This window comes from Parasteatoda tepidariorum, chromosome 7 (assembly GCF_043381705.1).
Source record: "Parasteatoda tepidariorum isolate YZ-2023 chromosome 7, CAS_Ptep_4.0, whole genome shotgun sequence".
Classification (NCBI taxonomy): Eukaryota; Metazoa; Arthropoda; class Arachnida; order Araneae; family Theridiidae; genus Parasteatoda; species Parasteatoda tepidariorum.
In genome coordinates this window covers 18,953,029-18,970,612 of record NC_092210.1, presented here as the reverse complement: position 1 = coordinate 18,970,612, position 17,584 = coordinate 18,953,029, and the positions used below count along the sequence as shown (strand labels likewise).

The following is a 17,584-nucleotide window of genomic DNA, read 5'->3' as shown; positions in this document are numbered from 1 at the left end:
CGTTAATGTATAGTAATACTATAACATTTTTTTTTTCAATTTTTTTTATTACAGAAACCACTTCACAACAAACAAATATTATTCCTTTGAACGTATTTGATTCTCAAAATCACTTATAGTTTCTGGACAAAAAACATCTGAGCTAGTAGTCCTGACCACAGGCCTATTTGTTGCCATCTGCTCATGAAGTAATGGAAATTAAATTGAGTGACATCACATTCCTTCTGTGGAGAGCCGCCACCTAGTGGTCTAAATAGAAAACAAGCATGTTTGGTGTTTAAATGTGGCATGTTACTTCTAAGATAAGTCGATGTTGGTGGATCTTCTTAAAAATACCAGATGGTACCACTTAAGTAGTATGAACTTAGTGTCGGCTATAAGTGATGCCCATGGCATTTCAGTTCCTTTTTGTTTATTTTTCTGTTTGATGTCTAAGTCTTTAACATTTTCCCTTGATCAGCAGGCTGAAGGTTGTACAATTTTGAGCTTATGAAACAGCTCTCACAATACCATTCCTTAATGGTAATGCTAGATTTCAAAAATTAGTATGAATTATTATCAAGTCCGTAACTATAAGCATATAAATTGTGATGATATAGCCATCGCCATTAAGTATTTATTTCTTAGTCAAACATGAAGTCATAAAAACTACAAATCATTAAGTTTAATCCAAGTAACGAAAGGTTAAAAATCATATAGAAAGTCACACTTGAATTTCATTGACAAATTATATTAATTTTCATTTGGCTTTAATTGACTTCGATACGGATTCGTCATATTTTGATAACGTTAATCTTCCTTAAATATTAATTTTTAACCATACTATATTTTATAAATTTCTTTTTTGACAAGAAATCTAAAAAAAATATACATTGTAGGAGGCTATAGCGAAACACCCAGCATACAAAACATGTTTAGTTGATTAAAATTTTATGAACCGCTTATATTTGATTTGAGGTATTAAACTTATCAAGTTACGCAATTTCACTGAAAAAAAGGTGTTTCATTAAAGATGTTTAAAAGATGCAAAACACCTTCCTGATGACATCCTAAAGCTTTACATGATTTTCATGTAAACTTTTCTAATATAACTAAATAAGACGAAACGTGATTTTAAAATCTAGTAAGTACTAAAATTTTACGTAACGAATAATGTAACATATGTAAGGCAATTTCAGAAAGTCTTTTAATTGAAGTATGCAGAAATGCTTAATTTTTTCTTTAATACTTATGTCTCTTTAAACAGTTTTCTATTTTTCTATATAATCGTTCAGTTAGTCGATGCGCTATTACAGTCTCGTGGCAGTTTTCGTATGACTATGTCGTGTCCTCAAGAGAGTGTTAAATCTCCAGTTTCATCGAAATCTCTTAAAAGTTAGAGTAGGATTTAACCCTTTCCTTACGGTGGTCCATGTTGTACCATCACCTGTGGTCCACATGTTGTACCAGCATTAAGCTAAAGGTTAATAGTAGGATTTATAAAGATTCACCTAACGCTATTTGAGATTTAAATTCTATTTGAGTGAGAAATTTTCCGCTCAAAAATTTCCCACTAAGGGGATAGAAAATAAGCTTATCATTACGGTTAAGGCCAGACATAAGCTATGCAAAATCTCTCGAACTGCTGGAACCACATTAAATGCTCATACATAAAATGATAATACTTAGACAGCCATTTTCAAAACGGGGGAATGGAACGTTAATCATTGTCAACAGCAGCCCGTTTAATCCTTTTTCTCTTAAAGCAGTTTCAACGGAATATTATCACACATTCTATATTTTGGGCTTAAGATTATCATATATTCTGTATCCTGTATTTCGGACACCAGGTTTCTTTATTTGAAAGACTTTTTTATATAGCGGTCCTGTAGCTCTTTGATCATGTGAAAGATGAGGTTGGTAGCTGGTATGATATGGGTTTAAAAAAAACTGCCACAGCTTGTGTAAAAATGAATCGATTAATTTGGAGATTGTATTAATAAATTGACTGACGTTTAAAATATAATAAAAAATCAACGGATTTTGTAATTTTTTTTATTTTAAATGGAAATTTTGCCTTTTGGGATTATTCTTGCAACACGTTGAACGCGGTATCTGTCATCGGTAGCGGACACTAAATTTAACGCTGGTGACTAACAGTGTAAATATATATGATATAAAACTATAAAAAAAAAATTTAAAAAAACTTTTCAAATAATTACTAAAAATTTATTTAAAATTTACTTAATTTTTATTTAATACAAGCAAAATTTCTATTTATTTTAATCTGTTAGTAGAATGCTTCGTATTGCTATACCACAAAACAAGAGCTTCTAAGCAACACGTGTGATCAACGTGTTAATATAAGGTAGTTAATAGCTTGGAGGAGAGGTACGACATATGATAAGGATTGACAGACTGTGAACTGACTGTACGGTCGCATTTGAACCAGTACATTTATTTATCTAAATTATCTCAATTTTATTATTTAATTAATTTTTTGAGTTTCATTTATTATTTTAATTATCTAATTTTAATTGCAATGATCGTTTATGTGAAAAATATCCCTCGAGTCACGATGGCTCAATGATATAGAACACTCACTGATAAGTGAGGCAACCCAGGTTCAAATCTCAGTGATAGCTGATCGAATCATGTTCTGCTTCCGACTAACACCAACCACAGTGCTTACGTAAGAAATTCCCAGTTTTAGACGGATTATGAACTAGAATCCTCTTGTCGTCAAATTAACCATTCGAGATTTTTTTTTCTTCGTGCTATTCTGAGGGTTAATTCCATCAAAAAAGTTCTACGAACGCTGGGATATCCCAGTGCCTTATCCAGGAGTTTCCTTATCTTCTGGGTTGGATTTAAAATTACCAAGGCATCGAGTTGAATAATGATAGCAATTACCTCAAAATAGACTGGCTGTTCAACACCGTGTATGAAATTAAATTAAACAGCCCCAGAAATAACTTACTGATTTTACAACTAAATTGGTGAACTCTGTAAATTTCGCCAAACCAGTAAAATTCAACAAAACGGCTGAATCCGGCCACTTTGAAAGCCATTTTTGATAATAATTATTAGAAAATTTTAAGGGCAGCTTAATTTAGTAAAATAAAAGAAACAACTCAAATGCCCATGAACAGCCAGCCAATATAAGGAAAGCGTAAAAGCGGCTTTTCAATCCTTATGATGTACCCTTTCTCCTCGAGAAGTTAGTAACCGCTTTTCAAACTCACCATTTAAAAGAAGAAAAAAAAAATGAAAATTGTCACATACAAATATAAAATTTTAATAAATAGGTTTTAAGATGCACTTTTGCGAAATTATATTAGCATCTCCTGATTTCTGACAATTGCCTTTACTGTTCGCAACGATAAAAGAATATATTTTCATCACAACCTTTAGTCTGCTGTAGGAAAGATAATTGTTTTTTTATCATTCACGACTGATGTTAGTGATAGACATAATTGTTTATCATTTTAAAACGGGTATCGCATATCACAATTATCATTTTAAGTATGTTATAAGAGGAAAGAAAAGGTTTTCTTTCCTGACATTGGGGATCTGAGCAATACGCATGACTTCTTGTAAGAACTTACTAAGTTATGGACTTCACATATTTCCTTCAGTATCGTGCTTAATAAAATGGGTTCGGAAAGTAATTGCGTATTTTTTAACCCAACAGAAGACTTAATTCTATTTTTTCACAGCCAATTTCTCATTTAAGTCGCATAATAATTATATATTTTGACAGCTGATGTAGCAAGGATTGCTTGTTAAAAAGTTCGATTGATTCTACGCGGTAGCGTTGGTGCCCTTTCCAATGTGGGAAGTAAGAAGCTGAATTTTCCGCATATTTTTTGCTTGCGAGAAGATGAAAATTCTGTTCAAGCAAGAAGGAAATTATCTGATGTGTATGGAGAAGATGTATTGGCAGTACGCCAGTGTCAAAACTGACTTGCAAAATTTCGATTAAGATGCACGATGTTAGTGATAGCTATCCTTACGTTGGACCATCATATTTCAGTTCGAATTGCTACATGTTAAATTTAATATTTTTCACTTGTTTCGACCTAAATTGATACAAAATAATGAAAAATTCTGAAAAATATGTTTAATAAAAATGCTACGTCAAAGGGTTAATAAGGAAAATTATCTTTTTTAAAAACTTATAATTTGATGAATATCTTTAAAAGTTTAACAATTAAAATAAAAAATAAATAAAAAAACACTTTTAAGCAAATAACGCTTCCGTTCTGCTGAAAGTACAATTTCTAATATATAAAACTTCTTAATAAGTTTTCAAAGTGTGTCTAATTTAAAGTGCATTTGAAAACTTCGTTTAAAACTTAGTGAGAAGAAAAATGCTGGAGTTAATTTCATTTTTCGCTATCACTATCAATTTCCCCCCAAAACTATTTGAATTGAGCAAGGAGATTACCTTTATCACTCACCAATCAATTTTAGACAGTTTCTGGAGTCATGTATAAATTTTTTTTGTCTATTTGGAAGTATTTTTTATGCTGCAATGCAAGTTTTATCTTGATTCCGCCAAGAAAGATTATTGTTGCCTGTGGCTATCAAAGGTAATTTTAATTTAAGACTTTTCTCTTTAATAGGAAGCTTTTGTGTTTTAAAATGCTAAATTACATAATTGAAATAAAAGAAAAAGAAAATACTGCATAAATTTGAGAGTTTTTTCTTATAATAACAATTTCTTAGCTGAATTGTAACTCGAATGAGAAATTATTTGAAACTATTTTTATTACAAATTTCTTAAACGCGTTTTTGCCAATTGTTTATTTTTTACCAAACAACTGCCACTGTCATCACTTAACATCATTTGCCTTTTATATTAATGTTTAGAAGGTTTTTGTGTTAGTATTGTGAAAGATCCCGCTGTGTAAAACAAAGTTGAGTAAGGACTATACATTTCTTAAAGTTCAATTCTGTCTTATTTATGTTCTTGTACATTTTATGAATAGAATCTAGTTATATATATACATATATGTCTGTTGTAAAGTACTTTCAACATTTGTTGTTTTGATGTCTGTGATCTAGATTGATGTCTAGGTTTATATATTCATGTGTGATTTTTCAATAACTTGCCAACGGTACTGTCAATCTCAAGATCGTTGTGAAATATCTAAAAAGAAATCTTTGCATACTTGAAACGTGAAGCGTACTCTTCTGAGATGGCAAACAGAGCACCAATATTCTCAGATGAGTCTACTCCACCTTCTGGACGTCCATAAGATATCCGTTTGTTTTTTCACGTCCCAAACATGCAAAAAACAATCTTTGCATGTTTGGAACGTGAAGCGTTCTCTTCTGAGACGGCAAACAGAGCACCAATATTCTCAGATGAGTCTACTCCACCTTCTGGACATCCAAAGGATATCCGTTTGTTTTTCACGTCCCAGACATGCAAAAAACAATTTTTGCATGTTTGGAACGTGAAGCGTACTCTTCCGAGACGGCAAACAGAGCACCAATATTCTCAGATGAGTCTACTTCCCCTTCTGGACGTCCATAAGATATCCGTTTGTTTTTTCACGTCCCAAACATGCAAAAAACAATCTTTGCATGTTTGGAACGTGAAGCGTACTCTTCCGAGACGGCAAACAGAGCACCAATATTCTCAGATGAGTCTACTTCCCCTTCTGGACGTCCATAAGATATCCGTTTGTTTTTTCACGTCCCAAACATGCAAGAAACAATCTTTGCATGTTTGGAACGTGAAGCGTACTCTTCCGAGACGGCAAACAGAGCACCAATATTCTCAGATGAGTCTACTTCCCCTTCTGGACGTCCATAAGATACCCGTTTGTTTTTTCACGTCCCAAACATGCAAAAAACAATCTTTGCATGTTTGTAACGTGAAGAGTACTCTTCCGAGACGGCAAACAGAACACCAATATTCTCAGATGAGTCTACTTCCCCTTCTGGACGTCCATAAGATATCCGTTTGTTTTTTCACGTCCCAAACATGCAAAAAACAATCTTTGCATGTTTGGAACGTGAAGAGTACACTTCCGAGACGGCAAACAGAGCACTAATATTCTCAGATGAGTCTACTTCATGTACTGACGGTCCATAAGATATCCGTTCGTTTTTCAGAAAACGACCTTGACATAAATAGTACTGTTGGAACATTAATTTCTTATTATACGAAAGTTGTGCTTCTTTATTAGAGAAACAATGCTTCAGAATTTCAATTCTGAAGTCATTTTAAAATAGTAATTGCGAATTAAAATTTTGTCTGCATAATTAATATTCTCAGAGGAGTCTACTTCCCGTTCTGTGTGTCCATAAGACATCCTTTTGATTTTCAGAAAACAATCTTGATGATATAAATTGATATGTTCATTCATTTATCTATACGACGAAAATTAATTAATGTAAGTTGAACTTATTTATTTGAGAAACAATGCTTTAGAACTCCAATTCTTAAATTAAATTTAACGTTTTAATTTTTAATCAAAATTTTGTCTTATAAAACTTAGATTTAGTTATGCTTACAAAAATAATCCTTCCAAAATAATTTAGTTAAGGATATTTAAGATTTAGTCAAATCCTTCAAAACTATTGAATAGTTTTATCGATTTTATTGATTATATTTTTTAAAAAAAATTCATCCTTAAAAATGATTGGTATTAATTATATTAAAATAAATCCTATAAAAACACCTTGAAATTGAACTCGAGTTGAAATTACATAAATTAAGTTTTTTTTTAACCAGTCATAAATTCAGATTTTAATTTAAATTACATTTTGAATAACATAGTCGTTAATCACATCATCAATTCTTTTTAAATGTCATTAAATAGTTTGCTATCATTAATTATGTAAATTATTGTTAAATCCATTATGGATATAAAACAACGCACGCGCAGATTGTAATCTTATAGCCAATATATGTCAATGACCATCCAGGACTATGATGTGACCATAGATCTCAAGCATTATATGGTTAATGATCATATACCGTAACACTGATTATATCATTCGCAAGATTGCCAACTACTACGCTTTTTGCAAAATATTTCTTAGAGTGATAGACAATTAAAGCTTTCAGAATCGTTGGTAATTTCATTCTGAAAGATTCAAACGATTCTGAAAGCTTTATAGTGGTGTGCAAAAATGACTTTTAATCAAATTTACACAACAAAGAACAATAAATTAAAACAAACTTAGCTACCATTAGAAGAAATTTTCACAAAAAGCCATAGAAAGTCGGCAGTCCTGTATTTATCGTATAATAAAAATACTTTTTTCCCCCTAAAAAATGGACTAAATAAGGCTTAGATTTTGAGAAACGATTATATACTTTACTATTATCATTGATCATTGGTCATAGACTATGATATAAAACCAATGAACATCGGCATTTTATGATAATTTATTGCAACTATCATATGATCACTAATCATATACTTTGATGCATGATCACCGCTCGTATGATGTTCTTAAATAATTCATTATTATATGATCATTAAATCTATGATGACTCATCGTAACCTATGATGATATCAAGGATGTTATAATCATTGATTATAACAATTATCCACATATATTATTTAAAGCTTTATTTAGTTTGGCCTAATTGTAACCAAAAATTGAAAAAAAATTAAGTAAAAAGATTCAACATTAAACATCACTTAACCCTCTATTTCTAAAATAGGAATCTATCTTTTAAAATACGTTGTTTTTTTGTTGTAAGAAATACTTGGATATTAAATTAAGTCTTTATTCTTCTTCATCAGCATTGCTTCATTTCTTATTCTCAATTTAATTAACCAAAGAATTTTAAAATTAAATGTTTTTTGTATATTCGTATATACCTCTTTTAAACAAATTTTATGAATATTTTTAAATATCAGTATATTTTGATTCAAATCCTAAAGCATTGCTTTTAAGTATATAGCGTAATCACACTTCTCAAACTTAATGTATATAAATTGTGCATTTTTAAAAAAAAAATAATTTATGTTTTCTTTGTTATGTTGTTACATCATAAATTTAAAAACAAGATTTTTATCATTTGATTAATACCTCATGTTCTTATTTTTAGTCATAGAGATATAGTGTATATGTTTGATTCGAAAATAAAACTTTTAACTGTTTCATGTGACATTATTATTTACTTATTTAATATACTAAATTATAAAGACGTTTTTGAATAACAGCATTTACATAAATAAGTCTGCAAATTTGCCTAATCAATCTTATTTTACTAGAAAATTTTCCAAACATTACCACCGATTTCAAAAATCAGTTTAAGAAAAAAAGAAAGGGGATAAAAATAGAAGCATAGAAAGCTAGATTTTTTTTTTATATATGTTTGAGTTTCAAAATTCAATGCTAAGTTTCTCAAAAGATGGGGCATGCTAACTGAACACTGATGACTTATAAAGTAACAATCACTTGCAACTACAGAGAGGTACAGACTCGGTTGTTGCTGCAATCGTTAGCAGATCCTCGAACAAATATTTCAGTTAAAACAGTCTGACCTGCAGCAAAAATTGTTGCTTTATGGTTTTAAAGTGTGTGCTTTATAGTTAGAATCGCCATCTTCTGACGAATTTTGTTACTAATTTTGAAATTTGGGGAAAGTAAATGCCTAGTGTTCTAACTGTAAGCCATACATTTCTATCTCCTTCGCAATTTCAACAGTCGATATTATATCTCTATTTCGCGATAAAAGTGTGATACAAATTCTGATAGTATCAGTCCGGGAACTTGTATTGTTAAAAACTTGAAAATTTCAGTTATTTTTAAAAAGTTCATAATTTTTATTAACGATAAATTTTCGATGCAATAGAGATCCGAGGGCTCAAAGTCGGAAAGTAGACGAAGTTTCGATTGTAATGTTTTATTTTCACTGAATCAAAATAAGATTAACAGGGTACTTAGTAGAAAAGAATATTTATGAAATTGCTGTTATTAGAATAAAAAACGGCTAGTTCAATTTCCATCGATACGAGTTTCGCATAGGTGAAACTAACATCATTACTAGGAGTTGGAAGTCCACGACGACTTTAGATGAAATAATTGAAATGAAATAATTTAAAATCTCGTTTTGATAAAGCAATATATCGGAATTTGAAAATTGAAAAAGATGGTTATGATTATTATTAAGATATTTTTCGAAGTTCCTTCGCCCAGGGATTTAAAAAAAAAATAAGTGTTAACTTGAAGCAAATCTCTAACTTTAAACTCTATGTAAAATCAAACCGTAAAGAATTATCTAATAGCTTAACTTTAAAAATTGTTAAACATTTTTAAATTGGCCTATTTAGTGAGGTTTTTCCACTTAACAGAAAATGAAAAAAAATCAATGAATAATTCTCAATTTCTACACTTTTGAGAACCCCCAGATGGAGGCTGGGTAACTTTTGGGGTAACTTTTCAAGTATTACGAAATTATTTCACAAACGCCTTTTATTTCTTCTTATCGATATTTTGGACCATTTTCCTAATTAGCAATAGAGGGCGCTTGCTAAATATCGGGGAAACTTAACAATCTTGAATAAATGTTAAAAACTCAGAATAATTTTTAAAAAAATGCATATTATTCGCTAAAAAGTGTTATTTTATGTGACAGTTAAAAAAATTGCGTATTATTCACTAAAAAGGCGTTATTTTATGTGTCAGTTTAAAGAAATTGCGTATTATTCACTAAAAAGCGTTATTTTATGTCGCAACAGTCTTCGAAATACAGCGTAAAGAAAAGTTTAGGTATGGTTTCATAAAAAATCTGATCTAAATATTTTACTCACTTTAAATTATGTAGTTGTATTAACAGTTTTATTTGTAAATTATGAAGTCATGAAATACTTCAGAATGTTATGAGAATGTCAGATTTTTAATAAGTAAAATTCAAAACGAAAGCAGAAAATTAAATAAATAAAATTCAAAAATAAGGAAATCGAAATTTGCCAACTTCTTAGATTAAGATTTCGGAAAAACTATTAAAACTCAGCGACTTTTATTCTTTACTGTTTTGAAACTAAATGGGACTTCGAGGATTAGACGTATGGATATTTCGATTTGGCATGCTTAAAATCTTTTCAATAAAAAAAAAGCTGTTGCAAGTATTAGTAATACTAATAGCTTTCAAGGAAATTTGATTTCTATTTTTTTTTTCAAAAGGATTGCAAAAGATAATGACGCAAAAAAAATCCATAGTTTTTGAAAGCTAGAACAAAATCATGAATTTTTGGGATTAAACCCGTAATTTTGGGGACTATTAAGAATTTTAAAGTTTCAATTAAAAAAAGATACCATTTACATTTTAGCAACTTGATGTATTTCAATTTAATCGCAATTGTTCTCCATGTATTTATTTTTTTCCTAAACACCTTACTTGAATAATCTTGCAATACCAATTAAAATTCAATTTAAAAAAAATATCAGCTAAAGATATATTTTTTATTAATTAAAAGTGGATTTTACTTGGTGAAAAATAATTCATAATCACAGTTTCATTAATCTTTTTTTTTTCTTATTTAACTCGATTTTTATATATCTCGATTGGGATTTTTTTGTCTACCGGTTTTTTTAAATGGACATGTATAAAAATCGACTGAAACAAAATGTAACAAAGAATCTGTGTCTTAAATAGGAAGTTCTTAAAAAATAACCCCTAAATAAATTTTTTAAAAAAAGAAAAAGAATCAATTATCAAAAGAATCCTTTTTCATTCTTAATCTTTTTTTTGCGTTTTTATATCAGTTTATTAAATGGCGAAAAAGTTTTAGCCTTATACTTATTAAATGAAGCGTACCTATACTTGAACGATTTAAATCATGGTATGATATGGAGGTACTACGTCGAACATCAGCGGCGTACCTGATATACTATAAAATACTAAAATTTACGCACTATATATATATTAATTTTTCTTTAAAATCTTGTTTGTTTCGTCAATTTTGCGGTTCATTAATTGTACATTTTTATTTATTTCAAAATTCGTTTATAATTTTTTTATATAACTGAAAAACTTTTTTCGTACTTTTCAAATTAGTAAAAAAGTGAATGTTCTGTGTGGAGTATCATTTCCTATTGCTGTGACACCGCTTAACACGAAACCCCGAATCCACCCGCAAAGCATTCTCATCTTAAACCACAATTTTCTTTCTTTTTTTCTCCGAAATACGAGCGGAAATTCAAAGAACGATTTAATAAGAACTAAGAAAATATTGGGATTTTTAGCGTCTTCACGTTTAAACATTTCGTCCGTGAGTTTTTAAATCTGGAAGCGTACTTACGAAAATGGACACAGATCAAAAGGCATGTTTAAGAAATTTACATAGCTCGAAATGCGTATTTACGAAAATGGACACTGTTCAAAAGGAATGTTTAAGGAGATATACACAGCTCGAAATGCGTATTTACGAAAATGAACACAGTTCAAAAGGAATGTTTAAGGAGATATACACAGCTCGAAATGCGTATTTACGAAAATGAACACAGTTCAAAAGGAATGTTTAAGGAGATATACACAGCTCGAAATGCGTATTTACGAAAATGAACACAGTTCAAAAGGAATGTTTAAGGAGATATACACAGCTCGAAATGCGTATTTACGAAAATGAACACAGTTCAAAAGGAATGTTTAAGGAGATATACACAGCTCGAAATGCGTATTTATGAAAATGAACACAGTTCAAAAGGAATGTTTAAGGAGATATACACAGCTCGAAATGCGTATTTACGAAAATGGACTAGAGCGGCACAATAGACTATTGGCGATGGTCTGGGAAATCCAAATGATCCGAAGATGAATAAATTACATCTTCTTACCCGGAAATTAGAACGACAACTGTTATCTTCTTGGAAAATGGCGATTTCTTCTCTTAATTCATAAACATGTTGCAAAAATTTCTCACGTGATAAACATCTTGCCTCGCAATTCTCTATCTCTTCAGGGGTCTCATTTTTATATAATTTACTACGGTTACAACCGTAGTTAACACAACATTCAAACCAGGACTCATTTCTTTCGAAGCCAAAACTTTTCTGTGGATCATGTAATGTGTCCAGACGCATTGAGGCGTTTTTTGTTTTACAAGTGCTTGTAGCTTTGGAATCTTCCGACGAAATTTCTGCATTCTATGTTTGCCTCATTCATAAAATCGTTTAAAATAGCATGTAATGCGAGCGCTGTTGTTTTGAGTTCTATTGGTTTGCAGAAAAGTAGTTCTACTACTGACATATTATCACAAAATCGAAGATAGGCAATTAAATGAGAATCTCTATTACTATCTGTTGCTTCATCAAGCTGAATTGAAAACACTTTGTCGCGCAACTTTGAGAAAAGCTGACACTGTACATCTTCAGTTATATCACCAAGTCGACGAGCTACAGTATCATTTGAAAGAGGAATGGAGTGCAATTGTTTTGAAAAATTATCTCCAAACGTAGTTTCTAAAATCTCAGTTGCTGCTGGCTTTTACTTTACTTTTGTTTTGGCAGTTAGTTAAAAATAATTTAAGGACAAAATCCAAAATACTCAATATACATTATTGTTGTATACATTTTACTGTAAGTGAACTGGGCCGCGAATACTGAAAGGTTGAGAAACGCTGCCTTAAACATATTATTTTTTTCTGACGTTCAAATTACTATCAAAAATGTATTTTGGTATTCCTTAATTTAAAAAAAAAAACAGTCTAATAGTTACTAAAAAATCTGTTAGATTATCGGAATTATATTGAATACGAAATAAAAAAAAAATTAAAAAAAGTAGTTTGAATTTTTTTTAATATTTATATTCGAAAATTGATCAATTACTGATTTTGGAAATTAAAGAAGTTTCTATGACGAAAAACAGTTTCTATTAGATCTAAATAAGAGCAAATTGGAAAAATTATTGTTCGGAAGATTTTGACTTTAACGCAAAAAAAGACACCCGCGTTTCCTGCTGTATTTTACATCCATAAATTATGGAAATGCAAAATATAACATTTTCTCCCTATATTGTCCTAAATTAATACAAAATAATGAACAAAAGTAGGGAAAATATGTTTAATAAAAATTTTGCGTTAAAGGGTTAAAACTCAGATCTGAGGAGGTAATGTAAGAGGTCATAAAGATGCACCAAAAAGTAGCTCTCGAACCCCGTAATTCGATCACTACTTGTTATATATGCGCAGTCCCTAAATGAAAAAAAAAGAAAAGAGTAGCTTTTGTAGGAAATATCCTGAGGCTTTCATATTCATCTCATTTAAAGCGACCACTCCCAAAGCTGGAGTAATTAGAGGTCCTGTGCGTTCGCAGACAGGGGTGATCCGTCTTGCTCGCAAAAGTTCCATTTGTCCTCATGGAACGCAATATTACTCTGCAACCTCTCCCCTCTAGTTCCGGAGGTGCGGCAAATCGGCGATCAGGAGCTGCAGTTACAGTTTTGTCACGGTCCTGGATCCGATGTGCGATCAGTAATCAAGACAAGACCCTTTAATTAAACTTTTTTGTAATCAGAGTTTGATTTTTGTGTTTCCAATGAAACAAAAAAAGAACACCGACTCGAGTATCTGTAAAAAATTAAAATGAAATTGGGGGATACGTATCTTGATCATTTCCATCAACCTATGCTCCAGAAACAAAATCAGAGAATAGCTGGAAGCAAACCAATCAATCAAAACTCTTGAACTTTAATAAAAAAAACACACACACATATATATATATACATGTTTACGTATATATAGATGTAAATTATTTCATATCCAAGCAATGTGTGAAAATAAATTAAATAGATGTGGGTCGAAATTTACATTTTTTTCGATAATGCATGCTATTTAACGGTGCGTTTTTTTATCCTTTATTTTATAAAAAAGCATTTTTTTAATCTCATTAGTCGCTTCCCTTATTAATTTTTAAAAAAATGCAAAAAATCAACATATTTTTTTTATTTTATTAATAAATACAAGGAACTAAAATCAAACATAATACGCAAGTTTTAAGTTGAAATCTTAATTTTTTTATGCGTAAAAAACATTTAATTTACCATCAGTTTGCTATTCCAAATTATCTCGGGCAAATGAAAAAAAGTTAAAGATCAGTCTTTTTAATATGTTCACATCTTCATAATCTGAAAAATCATCTGCTTCACTCGCGAACGCCATTTTTTTTTTACTCTTTTTTCCATGTAAATTCATCAACTATAGTATATACCAGGGGTGTCCTAACTGCAACTCGCGAGCCACATGCGGCTCTTTGAAGGAATATTTGTGACTCTCAATAAATGTACCCGAGTTCCCTTTGCATTTTTGTGCCATTATATATTTAAATATTTTTCGCATATGCAAAGGAATAATAATTTATGTAAATTAACACAAATTCTAGATGTCTAGGTAATTAACTTAGATGTGCATTTAGGCCACTTAGGCACAATAGTTAATGCCATAGTTAATGTGATTCTTCTAGGGTTTTATACCCTTTGCCGGCTTGAAATCCATCCAGCTTCAGATCCATGGGTACGAGCTTATCTGAGAAGTACGAGTGGTCAGTGTGCAATACTGACCCCCCCTTGCCCTTGGTCACTAAAATAGTCACTCCGTCACCTCTAGGCTCAAACTGGGCAGTTGCGGGAATATTCTTTTTAAAAGTGTAAGTAAACCATTATATATTTGTATGCATTTATTCCAAATAAATTGGAATACGAAGCAAATCAATTCGAAACTCTTTATGTCAAATAGAGTAAACATAGTACATGGTTATTCACAATTCCCTCCGGGGTTTCAAAGCGTTATAGTAAAAAAACGTAGACGAATATGGCAAAAAAATGAACATATGAAATTATTCCGATACTATTCAAGTTTTAATTTAAGCAGTTGCCGGTAGATGGCAGTTACATGTACCACTGAAGCCAGTTGTAGTAAAGAAAAATGATGTTTACAGGTGGAGGGAGTTATGAATAACATTGTACTCAAATAAGTTATAAATATGAGTCAATCAAGACAAAATCTCATAGATCTTATCAAGGAAGTTAAATGTGTAAAAAAATCATTAGGTTCGTAGCCATAATTTCTACTCAGGGGGAGGGGGCATCTTTTTTTAAGAAGAGACATCTCACAATAAATGGTGGATCAAAAAAAATTTAACTGATAATTTATTTGATTGATAATCTATTTAGTTAGTTTAACGGGTGATCAGAAAACTAAAATGCAAATATCTGTAGGTCAAATGATCAAATACTTTTCCTTTTTTGGAGAATCAAAATCTACAATTAAAAATTGGGGCTCCTATTTGAGATTTTAAAATTGAGCCACTATCTCTAAACCTCATCCGTGGGATGAAGGTTGTGTTTAGTATTGTCACTAGATAGGATTTTTCAAAGTATAAAATAGGTTAATTTGCTTTTTCAATCTGACATGTTTTTCAATATCCACTTTAAGCAACTTTCACAACATTTCGCCGCAATCTGTAAATCAGAATACAAAAATCTAATTAATTTGTCAAATTAAAGTACTTTTTGTTGGATGATTCAAATCTACAATAAAAACTGTGTGTGAGGGCCGTCCTATTTTTCATTTACAACCGTCGTTGAACAGCCGACCCAATTTTGGGTTTACGATTACTAAAGTTCAACTCCGTAGTCTTGTAATTTTTAACCCAAACTCCTGGGGATAGGGGGTAAGGGAACTCCTGGATCAAGTATTGGGAAAAAATTTGTCTTCGTGGAGGACGTTTTGATGGAACTAACCCGTATTTGCGTTGCATTGAAAGGAAAACCCCGAAAACTTCCTAAGGTTAGCCCGACGGCAAGGGGACTCTAACCCGTGATCCGTTTCACGTCAGCAATGCGGTCGGTGCGAGCCGAGTGCGGAATTCGTATCGACCAGCCATCGCTGGGATTCGAACGCGGCTCACCACATTAGAACGCTTTATCCCCTGAGCCACCATATCTCAGGGGTTTCTATTTAGATTTTTGAAATTTAATTGTTTCAAATCTTTTGATCCGATGTGAATTTTTCGACACATTTAACCATTTGAATATTTTTAGGCCGCCCTCGGCATCCAAACAAAATAATAAACAAAAATTTACTGATTCACCTTAAAACTGATATAAAATGCAAATAATGTTATGATCATGATATAAAATGCAAAATAAATAGCAATTAAATTTTATGCACACGTAAGCAAACATGTCGCTGGTTCAAAACTAAAACGACACATCTGCAAACGTGTAATGACTGCGGATGTGTCGTTTTAGTTTTGAAGCAGCGATGTGTTTTTGAGGTTGAGATGAACTAAAAAAATAAGTAAGATTTAACATTTAGAAAAAAGTTTGATAAAAGAACACCATATTTCACCATCCTGTAGTAAGGGTAAACAAAATGAAGCTTAAATCATATTAAACAATAATTGTTCATTAAAATATTAATTCATAATAATTGAAAGCATCGATAGCGTGCTTTTACACAAATAATTCTAATCAGAAAAAGATGATTACATGAAGAAAATTATAATAATAAAACTTCCTATTTTCTATTAAATAATACAAAAAGCAAGTAACAAATTTAAAGAAAATCTTAAAAGTGCTTCTTACCTTTATTTCATTAAACTCGAATTTTTAACAATCTATCTCTATATTGCTGTCTTCTTTTATTTGTCCTATGTACAAATTATAAAAATATTGGTGACAGGCTAGATTATACATTTTTAATTGACTGAGGGAAGGATTATATTCCTCGAATTTCAGTCAAAGTTTGCCTTAGAAACACCAAATAGCATTAATAGACATTGTTTTTAATTTAGATGGCAAAAAGAATTTTTTTAAAAAAATCTGTTTTTTTTTAAGTACACCAAACTTCTTTAATAATGTTTTTATTGTTTTATTGGTATTACATACATTTGCAGGCTTGTGTGCTCAATTTCGGCTCATAAACCTTTGTCAAATAGAAGAACAGATAGCACAATACAGAGAAGACAACACGAAGATACATCCAGGGTAACAGCGGGAATCTAACCCGCTACCTTTTCAATAATGTTTCATTTACTTATTCAGTGTTGTACATACATATGTAAGCTTCTGTGCTCATTGCAAAGTGGGGCTTATTAGCCCTTGTTAAGTGAAGAACAGATAGCACAAGTTAGAGAGAAACACACCACAAAACGATATTCGAACCCGCTATCTCCCAGACACCACCGTTCGGCAAGGAAGGTCCCCATATTTTATTTGTTTAGTTGATACGCTTCAGATAGCTCATTTTTAGCAAGGTCTTTTTAATGTAGAAAAACTAATTGGATAGATCTTCGCTTGGCCGACGCGCTGAAACATGGAGTCAGCGTGTTCGAATCCCTCTGTTAGCCCTAGATGGATCTTTGTGCTGTCTTCTCTGATTACGTGATATTTGTTCCTGGGCCCTATATAGAATTGTCAGATTCACCCGATATTTTATAATCATTATTCAGCCAATATAAGCCCTATGTAGGCCGATATTGACACTGCATAGGGCCAATATTAAAAAATCTAGACATCCCAATATTGGTCGTCCCTCGGAGCATGTTCATATAGGAAACATGTTTAGCTAATTTCGAGCTCAACTGGGCTAAGATATAATTGTTGCTAGGGTTATATATATATATA

General features: G+C 31.2%; 1 protein-coding gene and 1 long non-coding RNA gene across 2 annotated transcripts in view; one reads left to right on the top strand and one right to left on the bottom strand.

Moving 5' to 3' along the window:
* LOC107436764 (follistatin) overlaps positions 1-8,115 on the top strand; it is a 90,183-nt gene extending 82,068 nt beyond the window's left edge. The window contains exon 6 of the mRNA XM_016048570.3: positions 55-8,115. Within this exon, the coding sequence (XP_015904056.1) occupies positions 55-119 (65 nt within the window). The 3' untranslated portion in view covers positions 120-8,115. The remainder of the gene's footprint in view (positions 1-54) is intronic.
* The window catches only part of LOC122270402 (uncharacterized), a 201,760-nt gene extending 184,966 nt beyond the window's left edge, over positions 1-16,794 (bottom strand). Inside the window, exon 1 of the long non-coding RNA XR_011637215.1 lies at positions 16,544-16,794. This is a non-coding gene — a long non-coding RNA (uncharacterized lncRNA). The remainder of the gene's footprint in view (positions 1-16,543) is intronic.
* Positions 16,795-17,584: the final 790 nt, after the last annotated feature.